At 40.3% G+C, this 17,341-nt stretch overlaps 1 protein-coding gene across 2 annotated transcripts in view; it reads right to left on the bottom strand.

Moving 5' to 3' along the window:
- Window positions 1-417: 417 nt before the first annotated feature.
- sec13 (SEC13 homolog, nuclear pore and COPII coat complex component) overlaps window positions 418-17,341 on the bottom strand; it is a 42,637-nt gene continuing 25,713 nt past the window's right edge. For both annotated transcript variants that reach the window (XM_052017888.1, XM_052017889.1), the window contains 5 exons: window positions 10,300-10,433; window positions 9,817-9,950; window positions 6,744-6,864; window positions 5,032-5,178; window positions 418-1,761 (listed from right to left, as the gene is read on the bottom strand). In XM_052017888.1, the coding sequence (XP_051873848.1) occupies window positions 1,651-1,761; window positions 5,032-5,178; window positions 6,744-6,864; window positions 9,817-9,950; window positions 10,300-10,433 (647 nt within the window). In that variant the 3' untranslated portion in view covers window positions 418-1,650. The remainder of the gene's footprint in view (window positions 1,762-5,031; window positions 5,179-6,743; window positions 6,865-9,816; window positions 9,951-10,299; window positions 10,434-17,341) is intronic.

The raw sequence follows: 17,341 nt of genomic DNA, 5'->3' as shown, positions 1-17,341 counted from the left end.
TCAGTACTATCTCATGTATAAAAGAGTGCAAACATAACATTTCTTGGAGGGTTTTTAAATTAACTCCTGTTACACTGCCTGACTCGCAACTCAATGTGTACAACTTCCCCCTTCCTTCAGTCAGCCATTTCTCCTACAGGAATTCCAAACCCCAAGCAGAATACTTTCTCTTAGATCTGTACTTTTGCTCCCACACTCTTCTAGCAGTTGGAGCTGTTTTGCACTCAGATGGGCAATCATCCAGAATGATAGAACATAATATATAAAATAAAACTGCTCATACAGAGTAAGTTATTTCACAATTAGGTTCCAAGTTTCCAGAGCGTTCCTTGACTCAGCTTATGACAAGTCCTTTAAAGAACAGATCATCACACTGTAAAAAAAAGTGTAAGAAAAACACATCAAACAGCATTAATATTGTATCAATTTATTAAACATTTCTATGTAAACTAATGAGTCAGAGCGCCACAGGAAACAAGTGATAAGTATTTAAACCAAATGGTTTAATTTCTTGTCTTTGTAATGAGTTTTTTTTTTAAAATCAGCCCACGTTATACAACTTCTGTAATTTACAGTCTGAATTACACTGAGCAAAAATATTTATGAAAATGGACTTCAGCCAAAGGCTCATTCACACAGAGACTTAAACACTGTGTTCAGACCAGTCTGTAGGGGACAAATGGGCTTTGAAATGGAAGTGTTGCAGTTACAGCTGGAGTGCACATTAACCCAAACAGAACAAGAATGGGTCAACTTCCCCTGTGGGCCTGCCTGCACGAAGTGCAAGGAAATCAGGAAACTTCAGCAGTCACTAGTTCTACTAAATCTGGGCGTTTTAATTCTGGGAGTGAGTCAGTGCCATTTTAAAATGCACAGCCAATTCAGAGCATGCAGTAAAGAGAGTCCAGGGTGGGGAAGAGACTTGGCTGATGGGCAACATGTAAAGGACAATGCATTTTTTATTTTTAGGCAGGTGATGCACTTGAATCCCCAAAACAGTGTTATTACAAGGCAACTTGGACTTGCTTCTCGAACTCTACAGATGCTACTCTGAAATTAGCTGACACTAAGTGGACAGGAACAATTTATGGAAAAATACCTTCCCTTCCCCTCCAAGCCACATTTCAGAAAATTTGTTGGAAAAGAGAAAGCATGGACTCACTGCTTGTACACCACTATAGCATGCAATGGTTCCAGTACACTGGCCATTGTGCTGTCTTTTAAATCCCTCTACTGTTCTGTTGCTGGAGGTAAGTAAGCTATCACATGGTGATAGACAAGCTAATGGCTTTTGCCTGCTCTGAAGTTGCTGTAGCTATAACATTCTTGATTTAAGCACCCCAGACACAGCATTTAGAGCACAATGCCATATGATCATTCCTGGTGCAACCAGTTTGGCCAAACAGCACGTCCTTTTAAAAGCCTCTGTTACAACCCCTAGAAGCACTCTGAATGTTTCAATTATAAAGGGTCCTCCTTACACAACGATTTTGACAGTCCTTGTGGCAATATACATTTCCCCACCCATAATCAGCACAAGGATCCAGACAAAAAATACTTTATTCCTTTTGTTCCCAGTTTTCTTGGAATCCATTTTATTTTGCCAAATATACAAGATGGAACGCCATTCCTGTCGTGCTCCTTCACCATTCACTGCTCATTCTGTTGGCCCTCTGTTACACCTGACACTGACCCCTGGCCCTTGTTCACGTCACTGATGCAAACCCACTGGCCTTCCACTGATTCCTTCCACAAGCTGACCTGCGGAGACAAATTGGTAGAAGCAATGCTTGAGCTGTTGGAATGTACACGTTGCACAGTGAGTGTTCTTTTCTGAAAACATACATTGTAAAGTAACGCTTTGTAATGTGTTCAGTTAGGAAATTATTTTTTCATGTTAAAAGCTAGTCAGAGTAACAATTTTCACATCTTGGGATTGGACTGAGAGTGAGATAAAACAGCAATTTAAAAAAAATCACCACTGCCAAGGTTAGCATCTATTTCCTAGCTCTAACTACTCTCGAATCATAGCATGGAAATGCTGTACAGCATGAAAATGGGCCCTTCAGCCCACTGAGTCCACGCAGCCATCAAGCACCCATTTACACTCATCCCATTTTATTTTCCTTGCATTCTCAGTGACTCTCCCCAGATTCTGCCATTCACCTACACATTAGGTACAATTTACAGCTGCCAATAGACATACCAATTCGCAAGTCTTGGGATGTGGGAGGAAACCAGAGCAGAGGAAGGAAATCTATGTGGTCATACAGAGAACATGCAGTCTCCACACAGACAGCACGAGAGGTCAGGATTGAACTAGAATTGCTGGGGCTGAGAGGCAGCAGCTCTCTCTGCTGCAGACTGCGCTGTTAACTGTGCCACCTTGAGAAAAAAATGAGTGAGGGGCTTAGAGGATGTTACAAATGAACCATCAAGAATTTAATTTGTTTGATCAGAAAAATCCCCTGGAAATTAAAAAAGTGCCAGTAATTGTTGTCAGATTCTCATGTTAATCCAACACATTTTTTAACGTATTTAATGAAGAAAACCTACCATTTGGCCAGTATGTAATCCTGGTCCAAATCCATGTGGTTCATTTGTAACATCCTGTAAATCCCTCACTGCTAGTACAGCCATTGTCTTGCAGGGCCAGTGACCCAGGTTCAGTCCTGACCTCCAGTGTGTGGAGTTAGCACATTCTCCATGTGAATGCATGGGTTTCGTCCAGGTGCTTTGGTTTCCTCCCACATCCCAAAGATGTGCAGGTCAGTACATTAAGTGGCCACTGTAAATTGCCCATAGTGTGTAGGTGAGTGGCAGCATCCAGAGGGAGTTAATGAGAATGTGAGGAAAATAAACTGGGATTAGTGTACATGGGTGCTTGATGGTTGGTGTGGATTTCATGGACTGAGGCACCGTTTCCCTGCTGTATGGTTCTATGACTCAAGGGTAGTTAGATTTAGGTAATGGATGCCATCTGAACACCCAACGTAAACGAGAACCTTGCTTACATCAGTCATTTACAATTCACGATGATAAACAAGCACAAAGTTAATGCACATAAAGAACCTGTATGCATACAGAGCCATTCACAACCTTAAGATGTTTGAAGCAGCTTACAGGCCATGAAATAAATGAAATGGAGTTAATGATGTAATATAGGAAATGCAGCCACAACTTCATGCAGAGAATTGTTCCATAAACAGCAAATGGAATGATGACCAGATAATGTTTTAGTGACATTGTTTGAGAGATAAATATGGTACATCTTTGGTCTTCTCCCGATACTTTATGAAGTTTTCTCTGTCCATATGAAAGATAATATCTCCAATAATGCAGCATTCTTTTAGTACTGCACTACAATGTCAGTCTTAAGGCTATTGAACTCACAAGGTGAACTCTTTCAGTGTTAAGTCAGCAAAGGCACAACCCAATATAGTAAAATAAGCCAAACAGCCCTGATGAGCTCCGTGTTCAATAAGAATTGGTGCAGAGTTAATTATTCTTGGAAGTTTCAACTGAAGCCAGTGATATTCTCTATTCCCAATGACACTCTGCTCAAAATTACACTGATGGATGAGGGAAGAACAGCAATTAACTTGTTGTGTGGCCCTCAACCATTTAATCGCTCCTCACTGTCCAGTTTGAGAAAATGTTACTGGCATCTTACTGGTACCTACAAAAGAACCAACATCTTTAAGAGCCAAAAATTGAAAGAAATATAGATATATAACATAGACAGAAGATGTGCATGATGTGAAAGGAAACTTCGGTAGAGAGTGAGGTGTCTCCCATGGTCAGTACCTGTCATTCATTCCTCAAAATGTGATTGACCAGCAATTTCCACCCACCCCTCATCCTGGCTCACCTTTTTTATACATAACCTGATTTTTTTTCACCTGTGGAAGACGTAAGTGCTTTCAGCATACTGAGTAAAGACTTAGATACTGTGCATGAAATAGATTTTGTAAGAGCTAGGATATTAAATAAAATATTGATTTAAAGCACACAGATGAAAATATCCTCAACACCAAAGAATTAAATGTGTGATATTGGCAGAATAAGATTACAGAAATCTAATTGTCGGTGGAATACTCAAAGTATCCCAGCTCAGTGAATTGTAGATGGAGTTATAGACTGTCAAGGATTAACTGACAGGCGTGAGTTTCAATTCAGGCACTAAGATTACTTATATGATATATAAAATGTCAGATCAGTCAGACCGTGCTATGGACCATAATCTAAAATCAAGGTAACAAGTTTGGTTAGATCATGAATGACAGCTTTAAGATTAGATTCCAAAAGTCAAACCAGTTCATGGTCCAATCTTAAAACATACCCCATCATTCCATAAATTCTATGGGACGGAACAGCAGTGAATCCAAAGGACAAACATTCTGGGTAGACCATGACTGTATTCCCTTAGGGTTAGAATAATGAGAGTATACAAACTTGTTAAAAGAGCTTGACAGTCTAGATGCAGGGAGGATGTTTTCCCTGACTGAGGAGCTTAGCACCAGGGGACACAATATGAGAATAAGGGGTAGGCCATTTAAGACTGAGATGAGGAGAAATTTCTTGACGCAAAGGGTTGGTGAACCTTTAGACTACTGTACCTGGAGGGTTGAGGAAGCTCAGCCATTTTATTCATTCAAAACAGAGATTCATTCAAAATAGATTTATGGGCATTGTGAATCAAAGGGTACAAGGATAGTGCTGGGAAATGGCACTGAGGTGAAAGATCAGTCATGATATAATGGTGGCATTTAAGAGGCTTTTAGATAGGCTCATGAATATTCAGGTGATGGAGGGATGCGGATCATGTGAAGGCAGCAGAGATTAATTTAATTTGGCATCATGTTCAGTGCAGACATTGTGGGCTGAAGAGCTTGTTCCTGTGCTGTACTCTTCTATGATCTTGATGAATTGTGGAGAAAACCTGAAGAGCTGGATGGGCCACTCTTGCTTCTATTTTATATTCACATTCATTAACATAAGAAACACACATCAAATACGAGCAACAGCTACCTTGTTGTCACCTCCAGAGACCGCCAAAATATTCCCAGTGATGGACCAGCTGACGTGCCACACTACGTCATTGAACTTGTGCAACAGTTTGTGCGTCCATGCATTCCCAGCAGGGTCATCGCAAATCCAGATAAAAACTCGGCCATCCTGTGAGGATTAGAATAATAACGGAACCATATAGACAGATGAAGGCTATTCACCCATCCTGTGTTGAATCTGAAAGAACTAGCCTCCTAGCTCTTTCCACACAGCATGCACATTTTACCTCTAAGTAGATATCCAGTTTTGTTTAAAAGTTAGTATAGATTCTATTTTCCACACCCACTCAGGGAGCAAGCTCAAAGTAATTTACCATGTACAAAATAATTCTACCTCCCATCATTTGCTTTTGGCAATTATCCTAAATCTATGACTTCTAATGCCACTTCCCATACCCAATACAGAGAATAAATTCACTCAGGCATCAAACAAAAATTCACTCAGGCACAGTCAAAGATTTGAATGTGCAAATCTAAATCCGCACAGTGATCTGATTTCAATATCCCTACTGGCAAGTTAAAGTACTACAGGGTGAAAGATAAATCTACATCAGGAAAAGAGAGATAGTATTAAGTAACAGCTCCAAGATTCCAAGTGCAATGTTAATATTTGGGACTAAAACCTAAGAGCCTCAATCTTGATTTATGGCATCCATTTTCAAATCATTGCTTCATCCATTCTTTACTTCATCCATTCCTTACTTCATCCATTCCTTGCTCTAACCAAGTGTTGTCTGTATGTTAGGTACTAGTCACATATGGATAAATGCTTTTTTGATTAGTAAATAAAAAATAAAGAGCAGACAGTCCTTATGCAAGTAATCTCTTTCAGTGCGTTTATAAAAAAAAATGGCAAAAAGCATCGTTATCAAAAAAGCACTTGTGCTCGGAGTGTTTCACTGGTAACTAACACTTTACTTATTACAGCGCACAATGAGGCCATTCAGCCTATCAGGTCCATGTTAGCTCCCAGCAGAACCATCCCATCATTCCCATTCCCCTCTCCCCTATAGCCCTGCAACTTATTCTCTCTCACATGCCCATCAATTTCCCTTAGGTTCTTTTGCTACTTACCAGGCTAAGGGGCAATTTACAGCAGCCAATTAACTTGCCAGCATGTTTTTGGGATGTGGGAGCAAACCAGAGCACCTACCCATTCCTATCTGGTCATTCACATTTGCTCAGTAAATATACACATATGAAAAAACAATTACTTGTATTGTCAGTGTACTCAAGACTTTTTTATTAAATATATGAACTAATCAACAGTTTTTTTATACTGGCCCACATTGCATTAACCTCCATGAATTGGACCAGTTCACAAGCTCTGACAGCACGAATTGGCAACCTACTCATAAAGCATGGCAAGTTTGTTTCACGGGCCCATTCACCTTTGATTTGCCTCAGGTTTGTGAAAGTATGCAACTTCTGCTGAAAACATCCCAGTACTGTGGCCTCAGCAGTGTTTATTCATGGAACCATCACTGTTCTTGGTTTAGTACTGTTTGAAGAGAGGACACACCTTTCACTCCAAGTTGTGCAATGTGGCCATTCCTCCAGCTCCAAACACAAAACATAAACTATCTCATCAGGCTGATTTGCTCTTTGCTGACTGCCCAAGTGGAATTGGCTCACCATGGTATGCATTCTTACTCTTAGTTCTACTGTGCTTACCTGAGAGCAACTGGCAATTGTACTTGTGGGAAGCCCAATAGATGGAGCCCATGCAACATCTCGAACCCAGTCGCTATGGGCTTCAAGCTTTTGATCCTCTTTCCATTGACCTTCCTCTTCTCTGCGACAGACAAAAAGAATCAAGTAAGGCATAATATTTTAAAACATTTCCAGAGGCAAAAGTTCACAGAAAACATGTTGCATACAATATTCTGAGCGAATTCCTGGGATGTGCATGGTGCTTCAATGTGTAAAACGGCCAAACATGCTTCACTGAAGTGTAATGACTAATTTTGACAGTGAGTCCAGGGAAACATTAAGACGGGACCAAAACATTGCCAAAGAGGTTGGTTTTGAGGGAGGTCTAAATGAGGAAGAGTGAGGAAGCAAAGCTGAGGAGGATTCTAAGGCTAGGGACCCAGATGACTGGAGACATAGCTTCCAAAGAATGTGCTAAAAACGAGACGCAATTCAAAGCTCACTCACCCAGCTAAATTGCTTTGAGAAAGGACTGTCACTAGGTGCATTTATCATAATATACAAGTTATGCTAAAGGGAAAATCACACAAAGCCAGCTCCCTTTGATAAAGTATAATTCACTGCTGGTAGGAGCACATAATCTATCACATGACTTCTATCACCAACACTGGTGATCAACAGTACTACAGTAGTCTTGGTCTTAGATAGTAGAAAATGCTTTCCTCTACACAAAACCCAGATTTGGAAGAACTTTGTCCACATTGGCTGTTTGTATTCAAACATTTCACCTGCCCGCCATTGTTAAAATGTGACTAACAATTCTATTTATTGAGATTTCCCATGACAACACATGCAAAAATAACAATGAACGGCAGAAACAAATGATAAACTGTGATAATCAAAATCACTAATCACTGGCAACCAATCAGGATAGCAACATAACAAGAGCAAGAGCAGCCTAGGATAGGTACAAAGGGAAAATGAAAGGTAGAAGAAGGATGCACAGAAAGCAGAGCATTACATCAAAATCTCCTCCAACTAGCATGTCAACCCCACCTGGATGCACAGAAAGCAGAGCATTACATCAAAATCTCCTCCAACTAGCATGTCAACCCCACCTGGAATCAAACTAGCTCCTGTATGAATACAGTGCACAATCAAACTAGCGTTTGACAGTGGATAGAGCAGTAAGACACTGTGATTTAATTGTGGCCTGAAATGTCAAGAAGTGAAACACTGTCACTGACTGCACAACTCATTGGAAACCTTATTTAGCGAGAAATGTAAAGTACAGTGCTGTAGCTGCTGCATAAAGGTAATTTTCATGGCATTTATACCCTGTGTCTGTATACCTATGATAATAAACTTGAACATGAAGTGATGGATATAACCCTTTTTGCATCCAAGGTAACAGCAAGTCGCACTTGGAGAGGCAAAGTGCACTCAGACATTCCTGGTCACAGTAAATTGTAGTTTTACAAAGGCATGCACACTTTCCTAATGTGGCTCAGCATGAAACTGTGCTACTGTTGTGGCACTGAACCTCCGAATCGGAGGTCCTCACGTTTCATCCCAGCCTTCTGCTGAGTTAGATGGCTTCCCCCAGGCTTCAAGCCCTTGTGCTAGTGAGATCAAAGTTAAGGAAGCTTGACTGCTGTACAATTCCTGCTGGAACAATCACTTGGGAAACACATGTTACACTCTGCCAGGGATGCCACCATTGTCTACTTTTCTCCAAATCTTGGGTAAGAGATTGCGAAACAGTTTGCATTGAAACCAGAAAATGATAATGTAGCTTGTTACTGAAGAATCAATCCTGAAGTATGGTTTGAGAAAAAAACAATTGCATTTATTTAACATTTATGTACATTGCAGGGAATGGAATATCCATTTGTGGAAAGGACTTCCATAACCAATTTAAAGAAATACAAGACAGATCACGGACAGTTTTGGAACAGTGACCATAGTTCGGTAAGCTACAAGGTAGTCATGGAAAAACACAAGATTGGTCCTTGAGGTAGGGTCCTAATCTAGAGGAAAGTGGATTTCAATAGTGAAAATGGAATGGGAGCAGCTGCTAGAGGGGAAAAATTCATCCGAGTGGGAGGTGTTTAAAAGTGAGATAGTAAGAGTTCAAAGTCAACGAGTCCCAGCCAATGGTAAGTTTAGGGAACATTGTTTGCAGTTATAGGAGAGATTGAATAGGCTGGGTTTATTCTCACCAGACCACAGGAAGCTGAGGAGTGACTTATGGAGGTTAATAAAATTATGAGGGCATAAATAGGACAGATAGAGTCTTTTTCTCAGGGTAAGGGGAGCCTAGAATTAGAAGGTACAGGTTTAAGATGAGAGTGGAACAATTTAAAGGAAATCTGATGGGTACTTTTTTTTACATAGAGGGTTGTGGTTATCTGGATATGAGCTGCCAGAGGAGATGGTAGAGGCAGATCCAATTGCAACATTCAAAAAGCATTTGGACAGGTACTTGGATGGGAAAGGAATAGAAGGATACGGGCCTAATATGGGCAAATGGGGTTATCGTAGATAGACATCACAGTCGGCATGGAGAAAGTTTGAGCCAAAGGGCCCATCTCTGTGCTATATGATTCTATGACAGGCGAAGTAGGTGACAAATGCATGTGTGAGATGGTGCTTTCAGACCATCGAATCTTAATACACAAAAACTTCTTAGGTCTTGGTTACTGTAAAATAAAACTACACTACAGATTTCGAAAACTCACACACTTTTCTAGCATGGTTCAGCATGTGACTGTGGTGCTGTACTGAACCACAGAAATCAGAAGTTCTGAGGTTTGATCTCTGTCTTGTGCCAAGCTAGATTATTCCACCCCCCACCGTCCCCACCCCCCCCCAGCCTCGGAGAACAAAATTGAGGAATCCTTCATCCTTAATCTTTTATTTTGTTTTTAATTCTTAATTGGCAGTTCAGCTATATATATTCTGAGCACATTCTTCTCTCATTCCTCTTCCCCCCACCATCCATCTCGCACAGATTAAACTGCACAAAGTTATATCTAGTTATCCAGAAAGGAGTTACTTCCCGGTTTACACAAATTCACCAAAAAACACTTACTTCCAAATTTTAACCAGGTTGTCACAGCCTCCTGACACAAATCTCTTCACGTAGTTTGGCTTCTGTCCCGAGGGTTGGTCTATAAGACTCCCTGGTAAAACTGCAGGAGCCCAACTGACAGCGTTGCAACCAATCTGCAGGGAGAGAAAAGCAAAGAGCTGTATGCAAAAATCAAGATCCCTACCACTCATCAGGGCCCAGAACCAAAAAGGCATGCAGAATAGTGATCTAAATCATGACACCACTTAACCTGGCCTGAATGGAGACATCACATCAGGATACCTTAATACTGCAAATAATCGACTCACAAATATGACTTGTATTTTATTGTGCATTTCATTGTGGTAGATAAATTATCATATTGTACACTCCTGTGGTTTTGGTCATGAGCTTGCTTGCAATAGAAATGGAGTTAATAGATTTCTCCAATATTGACCTCTCGATCAGCCAATCAAATGGAAAAAAAAGGGAATTGTTTCTTACCGTGTGTGCATTGCTGATTTTCTTCATTTCCCACTGACCATCGCCTGTGTATGAAAGCACTGAGATTGCACCATCTGAGCTACCACATGCAAGGATCAACCCGAACTCGTGTGGTGCCCAGCATAAAGAGTTGACTGCAACAAGAAAACCAGAGTTAGTTCTAGATGATAGATAAGAAAATGGGAGTGGCCCACCAGGCCCCTCAAGCCTGTCCTGCATTAAATATGATCATGGGCTGATCTGCCCCAAGCTTCATCTCCTCTTCTGTGCTAGTTCCCCACAATCCTCATTTTTCCAATCTTTCAAATATTTATCCATCTCCTCTTTAAGTGTCCCCATTGACCAAGCCTCCACAAACCTCTAGGGCAGAGAATTACAGAGATTCACCACCCTCTGTGAGAAAAGTTCATATGAACTTCAATTTTGTGATGGACCTCTTATCTTGTAACCATGTCTTGGCACTGGAGTTTTTCTTCACCTGTCAACCCACACCAATTTTTATCAATGCACCATAGAAAGCATCCTATCTGGATGCATCATGGCTTGGGATGGCAACTGCTGTGCCTGTGACCACAAGAAACTGCAAAGAGTCATGGACACAGCCCAGCACATCACAGAAACCAGCCTCCCCTCCATGGACTCTGTCTATACTTCTTATTGCCTCAGTAAAGCAGCCAACATAATCAAAGACCCCATCTATCCTGGACATTCTCTCTCCTCCCCCTCCCATCGGGCAGAATATACAAAAGCCTGAAAGCACATGCCACCAGGGTCAAGGATGGCTTCTATCCCACTGTTATAAGACTATTGAACGGTTCCCTAATATGATAGAATGAACTCTTGACCTCACAATCTACCTCGTTATGATCTTGCACTTTATTGTGGCACTGCACTTTCTCTGTAGCTGTGACACTTTATTCTGCATTCTGTTATGCTTTTCCCTTTGTACTACCTTGATGTACTGATGTTTTGAAATGATCTGTATGAACTGTATGCAAGACAAGTTGTTCACTGTACCTCAGTACATGTGACAATAATAAACCAATTCCACTCATAGAAACATCTCAACATCCACCCTATCACATGCAGTTAGGATCTCGTATGCTTCAGTTAGTTCTTCTAAACACCAAAGAATATAGATCTCATTTCTTTAGCTGCTCATATTAGGTCAATCCTCTCATCCCAGGACTCAGCCCAACGAATCTCTTTTACCTATGATGAGAGGATTGCACTATCACCAGCACCTAAAGAAATTAGATCTATGTTCTTTGGTGTTTGGCAGAAGGAGGGATGATCTTATTGAAACATATGCCTCCAATGCTTGTACATTCTTTCTTAAATAAGGGGAACAAAACAGTGCACGGTACCCCAGATGTGGCCTCACCAAGCACCCTGTACAATTGTAAAAACACTTCCCCTATTTCTAAACTCCAACCCTCTTACAATAAAGGGCAATTTGCCATTTGCCTTCCTAACCACTGCCTGTGCACAGAAACACCCAGATCACTCTATACTTCGCTCATCTGCAATCCTTCTCTGCATTTCTGTACACTAACTATGGTTGGCAAGAGGGGGACACCAAGACAATTTTAAAAAGCTGGGGAGAGCATATATGAGCATTCTAGGAGGCTCCAGGAACATCCCCATCCCCAGTGGTGGTGGGACCAGCGCATGAATGCTAAAGACAAGGCTGAAACAACTGTGTTCAGCTAGAAGTGCCCAGTGGATGATCCCTCTCAGTATCCTCCTGAGAGCCACACCATCATAGAAGCCAGTCAAAAGCAAGACAGTTCAAATCCAGCTACTCTGAATTATCAGCTATGTGATGGAATCTGTCATCAACAGTATTATCAAATGGTACTTACTCACCAATAACCTGTTCATGGATGCCTAGTTCAAGCTTCAGTAAGACCACTTGGCTCAAACCTCATCATAGCTTTGGTCCAAACAAAGGCCAAAGATCGGGATTCCAAAGATGAGGAGACAGTGATTGTCCTTGACATTGGCAGCATTTGCCCAGGCATGGCTTTATGGAGCCTTGGCAAAGCTGCAGTCAATGGCATCAAGGAAAATACTCTCATATCTGGAGTCACAACTTTCATAAAGGTTGTGGTTGTTGGAGGTCAATCATGCCAGCACGAGGACATTGCTTATCTGAATCTTAATTCCTTTTGCCTGCCTTTGCTCCATAATTCCTAATATATCTCACCAATTAAAAAAGAAATGAATAGATTTTTATGTGATAGCTGAGCCAGTATCTGATACTGAATATAGAGGGTGGTTTGTAAGTCAACAACTTGTAAGGTGCCTTTGTAATCCACTCATAAAAATAATTTCAGAGTTCGCTTTGAGTATGGACTCCCTTCCAAAAACTGATCTGATATCATGAGAATTCCTTCATGGAAGTATTGCAATGCGTGTGCACCAGTTTGATAAAATTGAAAGGCATTTTTTTTAGTTTGATTTTAGGAAGGAGAAGCCATTTTAACTTTCATTGGGATGCAGATGGTTAATCAGCTATTCAAGCCTGTTCCACCATTCAATTATACTATGCCGATCTGTACCCCAACTGCTAATCCACATTCTTTGAAATCCTTATCCAATAAAAATAATCTATAGATTTCCATCTTGATGAAGTTAATTGCCCCAACATCCAAATAATTTCAGGGAAAGAGTTCTATATCTCCATTATCTTTGTGTGAAGAAATGCTTCCAATTACAGCTCTAGGTGAACTTTTAAGACGGTGCCACTTCGCTCTGGACTGCTCCCCAAAGAATAAATGGTTTCCCTGGGTCACAGTGAAAGAGCAAGAGCAAGATAGATCAAGAGCAAAAGTTCTCTTCCCTGACCCAGCTGCATCATTCTGGAACAAATATGCACAGAATCATAGATGCTAAGGAAGAGCTAGTAGGACATAAAGGGAAAGACTCATGACTCTTGCCCATTCTAATGTGGGGTAATTTCCTATCGTCGGGAATTTTCCAAAACTGAGAACATAATTTACTCACATTGTCTAAATTGATAATTGCACAAGTGCAAAGAATGAAGACTGATACATCTGTTTATGAAAGAAAAGCACCATTTCTTACATAACCTTTAGTAACATGCTTCATAGTGGATCTTAAGATGGGATGCGAATGCACCTTATGAAGAAAATACATTCCTGCAATTGCCTAATGGTTTCTTAAATTTAAAGCAGAATGTGCCTTGTCAGCTGAAATCCTTGTAATTACATTTCCAAAGAGTTGTTTGCTTTTTTTTAAAAACTCCCTGAGTCAATACATTAGCCTTTAGAGCAATGTTCTCATTACTTTCCTCTGCAGTCACATATTCCCCCACACATTTTGTGAATGATAAACAGACATAATGTGCTTTATATATAGACTTTATAAAGAACTTGGTGATCTTTGCACTGAGAACTTCCTCGCTTCTTTGGAAAAAAAGTAGGCTGAGAGGAGTGCTGTATAAAATTATGAGGAACCTAGACATGGTAAACAAAATGAACGTACTTCCTTGAGCAGAGGGGTCAGTGACAAGGTGGCACAGACTTAGGATAATTCAAAGTCAAGTCAAAGGATCAGTGGATAGTTCAGAAAACAAAATATTCACACAATAAGTGGTGGGGTCTGGAATTCACTGGCTGATAGGGTGCTGGAGACAGAAACTCTCATTGCTTTTAGTAAGTAACTGGATGAGTACTTGAAGAGCAATAGCCTGCAGTGTTAGGGACCAAGAGCAGGGAAATGGGATTAACAGAAAGTGCACTTTTGGCTGTTAGGAGCATACTGAACTAGACAGCATCTATCTATGCCATCAATTTCTATGATTGTGATGCCCTCGTCAGTTCAATGTGATGTCTGGAAAGGGGGATGTTATCAAGCTGGGTGACCAGGCAGAAAAAACCCCACAAATTTCAATTACTTTTAAATCATTGCAGTGTTAATGAAATGTTGGGATACATGCATATGATTAAGGTGACATCCCTTATACTTTCAATGTGAGAAATTTGGCAATGCACATACATGAAATTAGATTTTGTTTTAGGGCCAGATTGTGAAATACAGCTTACCATGTCCTTAAAATTTCACATAAACCTCAGTCAATGAAGTGCAAGATTTTCAAGGCAATTACGAGACTAGTTTGTTTATAGTTTAAAATCATGTCAGTTCAAGACATTTCCTTCGGTTCAATGGGAGAAGATTTGCAAACAGCACAATCTGTGAACGAGTTTGAAATACCAACAACAATTTCAGGATTTTACAAAAATGCCAAGTATCTGTCAATTTCATGATGGTTTCACTTTCAGCACTGAGAAAATCCAGGCCAACAGATCATCCGAAGTACTCAAAACATCTTTCATCAATTTGGATCAATGGCTTATAATAGATTAGAAGCTTCCATATGTGGTCAATTGTTAATTTACAAAGCGGACTGACAAAATAATCCAATTGATTGTTTACTAGGCTGAATGGTTGAAATACCAGGGGGCAGAGGTCAAAAATGAGTCAGGGGAAATAAAGGAAAAAGTGGAAACTAGAAAACTTAATTGTGCCTTAAATGAAATCACCAAGGTAGACCTTTTATGTGAAGAGTAGAAATGGTTTAGAGACATTTGGATGGTTTTTTGGAGGCAGGGTGGGAAATAGGTTGTTAACGGATTAAAATAGATTGTTAACTGATTAAAATAGATAGGGAGGGATATTCTTCCAAAGTAATATGCTTGCTGGATCCTAATTATTTTTCTCTGTTCTGAAACATCTCATAGGTTGTATTATCATCTGCTTCCAAAATCATAGTGTTAGATATCTTCAACCATTTTGTACCTATTTTCTATAACCATGCTGTGCCATAGCCTAGATAAATGAGTCCCTCAGGCTGATTTCCACTAGAATAATGTGGCCATAGTTATTTTAAGATTGACAGGTCAGAACAGCTTTCCTGCTGGCACAGAATGAAGAGTTGGTTAAGCGTCATGCCTATTTTGTGTGCTTGTGTATTTAAAACAAAAAATCATTTTGATAAGTTTTGCACTTAGTAAACTGGGGATGCACAGGCTGGAAACTGGTCTCTTCACTATTTGAGGAGTATTAGCAACTCACACTCAAGTCAGCCCAATAACTCCTGTTCTGATTACCTACCTCTCTTTGAATTGATCTTGAATGCACTCTCTGTTCTCAATACAAGCAGTCCCCAGGTTACAGCAAGGTTTGTTCCTGAGAGCTGTTCGTAACCCGAACTGTTCACAAGTCAGAAATTAACAAGAAATGTGTGGGAGAGGATCAGAAACAGCTGAGATGAGAGAGCGAGCAGGCATGGAAAGAGTGACTGCCAGCTGTCCTCAGTAACTCAGTGGGTGAGCGAGCGAGTCTGCTCAGCGCTCCAACCTCTACTCAGCTTGACCTAGCCCCTGATAGCTGTGGCTTGGGTGGGGGTGGAGGGTGGAGAAAGCACGTGGAAATGCCCCGTTCCTACCCAGCAGCCGGCAAGTCCATCCCCATCCATCTCACTGATTTCCCAAACGTTCATGTTGTTCCACTGACATGGTAATAAACTTGCCTGGAGAACACTAAATATTAACACTTATCTCACTCTTCATTTCAACTTATTGCTTATAAAATTCTAACAAAATACATCTTTTAGCCTTCCTGATGCTCGAACGTGTACTGTTATCCATTACAAAAATGTTGCTAGTGTGCATCACTGAATGAATCCAAGAAGAAAATAGATCATGTTGGAACTAATGACAGACAAGGGTTTGGTGTTTGTGTGTGTATTTCAGGAGGCACTTAAAAAAAAATTAGATGATGACACCAAATTGCTAAATTACTCCCAACTGCCATGTTCTAGATGGTAGAGTGGAGGTCTTTGAATTCCTGGCGCACTCGAATCAGTTGTACAGTAGTTACGTGTACAAGGAAAGCAGGTTTCACTTGAACAGGACTGGGATAAAAATTCTCATAGAGAAGTGAACTATTATTGTGGGGAATTATTCGAATAATTTGCCAGGGAATAACATTAGAATGCTGCATCACCGAGGCAGCACAGGGTCATAGGAGGAACAGACAACAACAGAACTAAGAGAACTAGAAAGGACAGGAATTAGATGATGGAGGAGACAGAGCTGACTACATTGATATTGGAATTTGTGTGTTAATGTAAGCAATGTAACAAACAGAAACAAAAAGTATTGGAAATGTAGATCAGATCAAACAGCATCTATGGAGACAGGAAGCAGGAACAGTCAATGTTTCAGGTGAATGATCTTTCATTAAATGTCGCTGTTTTGAACAGTATCAGCATCACGTAGATTAGTTTAGTTAGAAGCAGAGTAAAATCTCCCAATTCTGGTTATCTACGACTGTAAGTTAATCATTAAAGGACTCTCCAATTGAATCTGTTTCTCTCTCTCCAGAGATGCTGCCTGACCTGATGTGAATTTTATGATATTTCAGATTCCACCCAATTTTGCCTTAATGTTACAGACATAAGGTACCACAAAGAATCTTAATACTGTTGCTAGATATCAGCAGGAGTAGGAAGTAATAGTTCCTGGCTAGATGAAAGATGTACTTAAAAGTTGAGACTGATCTAGAATAGAGTAAATGAACAATGACAGGTCTTCAAGGTGGAGAGAACACGCAGGCAAACCGAGCATGTTCTCTTTAGATGAGGTATTGAAAGCTACAGCTGCCTGGATGATGACAAAGAAAATATTAAAAATAGAATAAACAAAACAGATTTATGACAAACGTCAAGTCCAGATTTCTGCAGAAAACCATGGAAAACCAAGAGGAAATTTAAAAAAAGGTCAAGATGAGAATGGGGAAAGTAGGAATTTCAAAAGTACTTTAGTAACCTATAAAAAGTAGCGTCGTTAATGTGCTGCTAATTAGGGACAAATCAGAATAGAGACAGAGACATAACTAAATTATGGAATGAGTACTTTAACCTCATCACGAATTCACATGCAATATCACAGAGGATATACAAGTAGATTTTGAATATGATAAGAATAGAGAGGAGTGCTAAGTAAACTGACAA

Source organism: Pristis pectinata, chromosome 6 (assembly GCF_009764475.1).
Source record: "Pristis pectinata isolate sPriPec2 chromosome 6, sPriPec2.1.pri, whole genome shotgun sequence".
Lineage (NCBI taxonomy): Eukaryota > Metazoa > Chordata > Chondrichthyes > Rhinopristiformes > Pristidae > Pristis > Pristis pectinata.
Note: the sequence above shows the minus strand (reverse complement) of the source record. Positions and strands in the feature narration are given on the sequence as shown.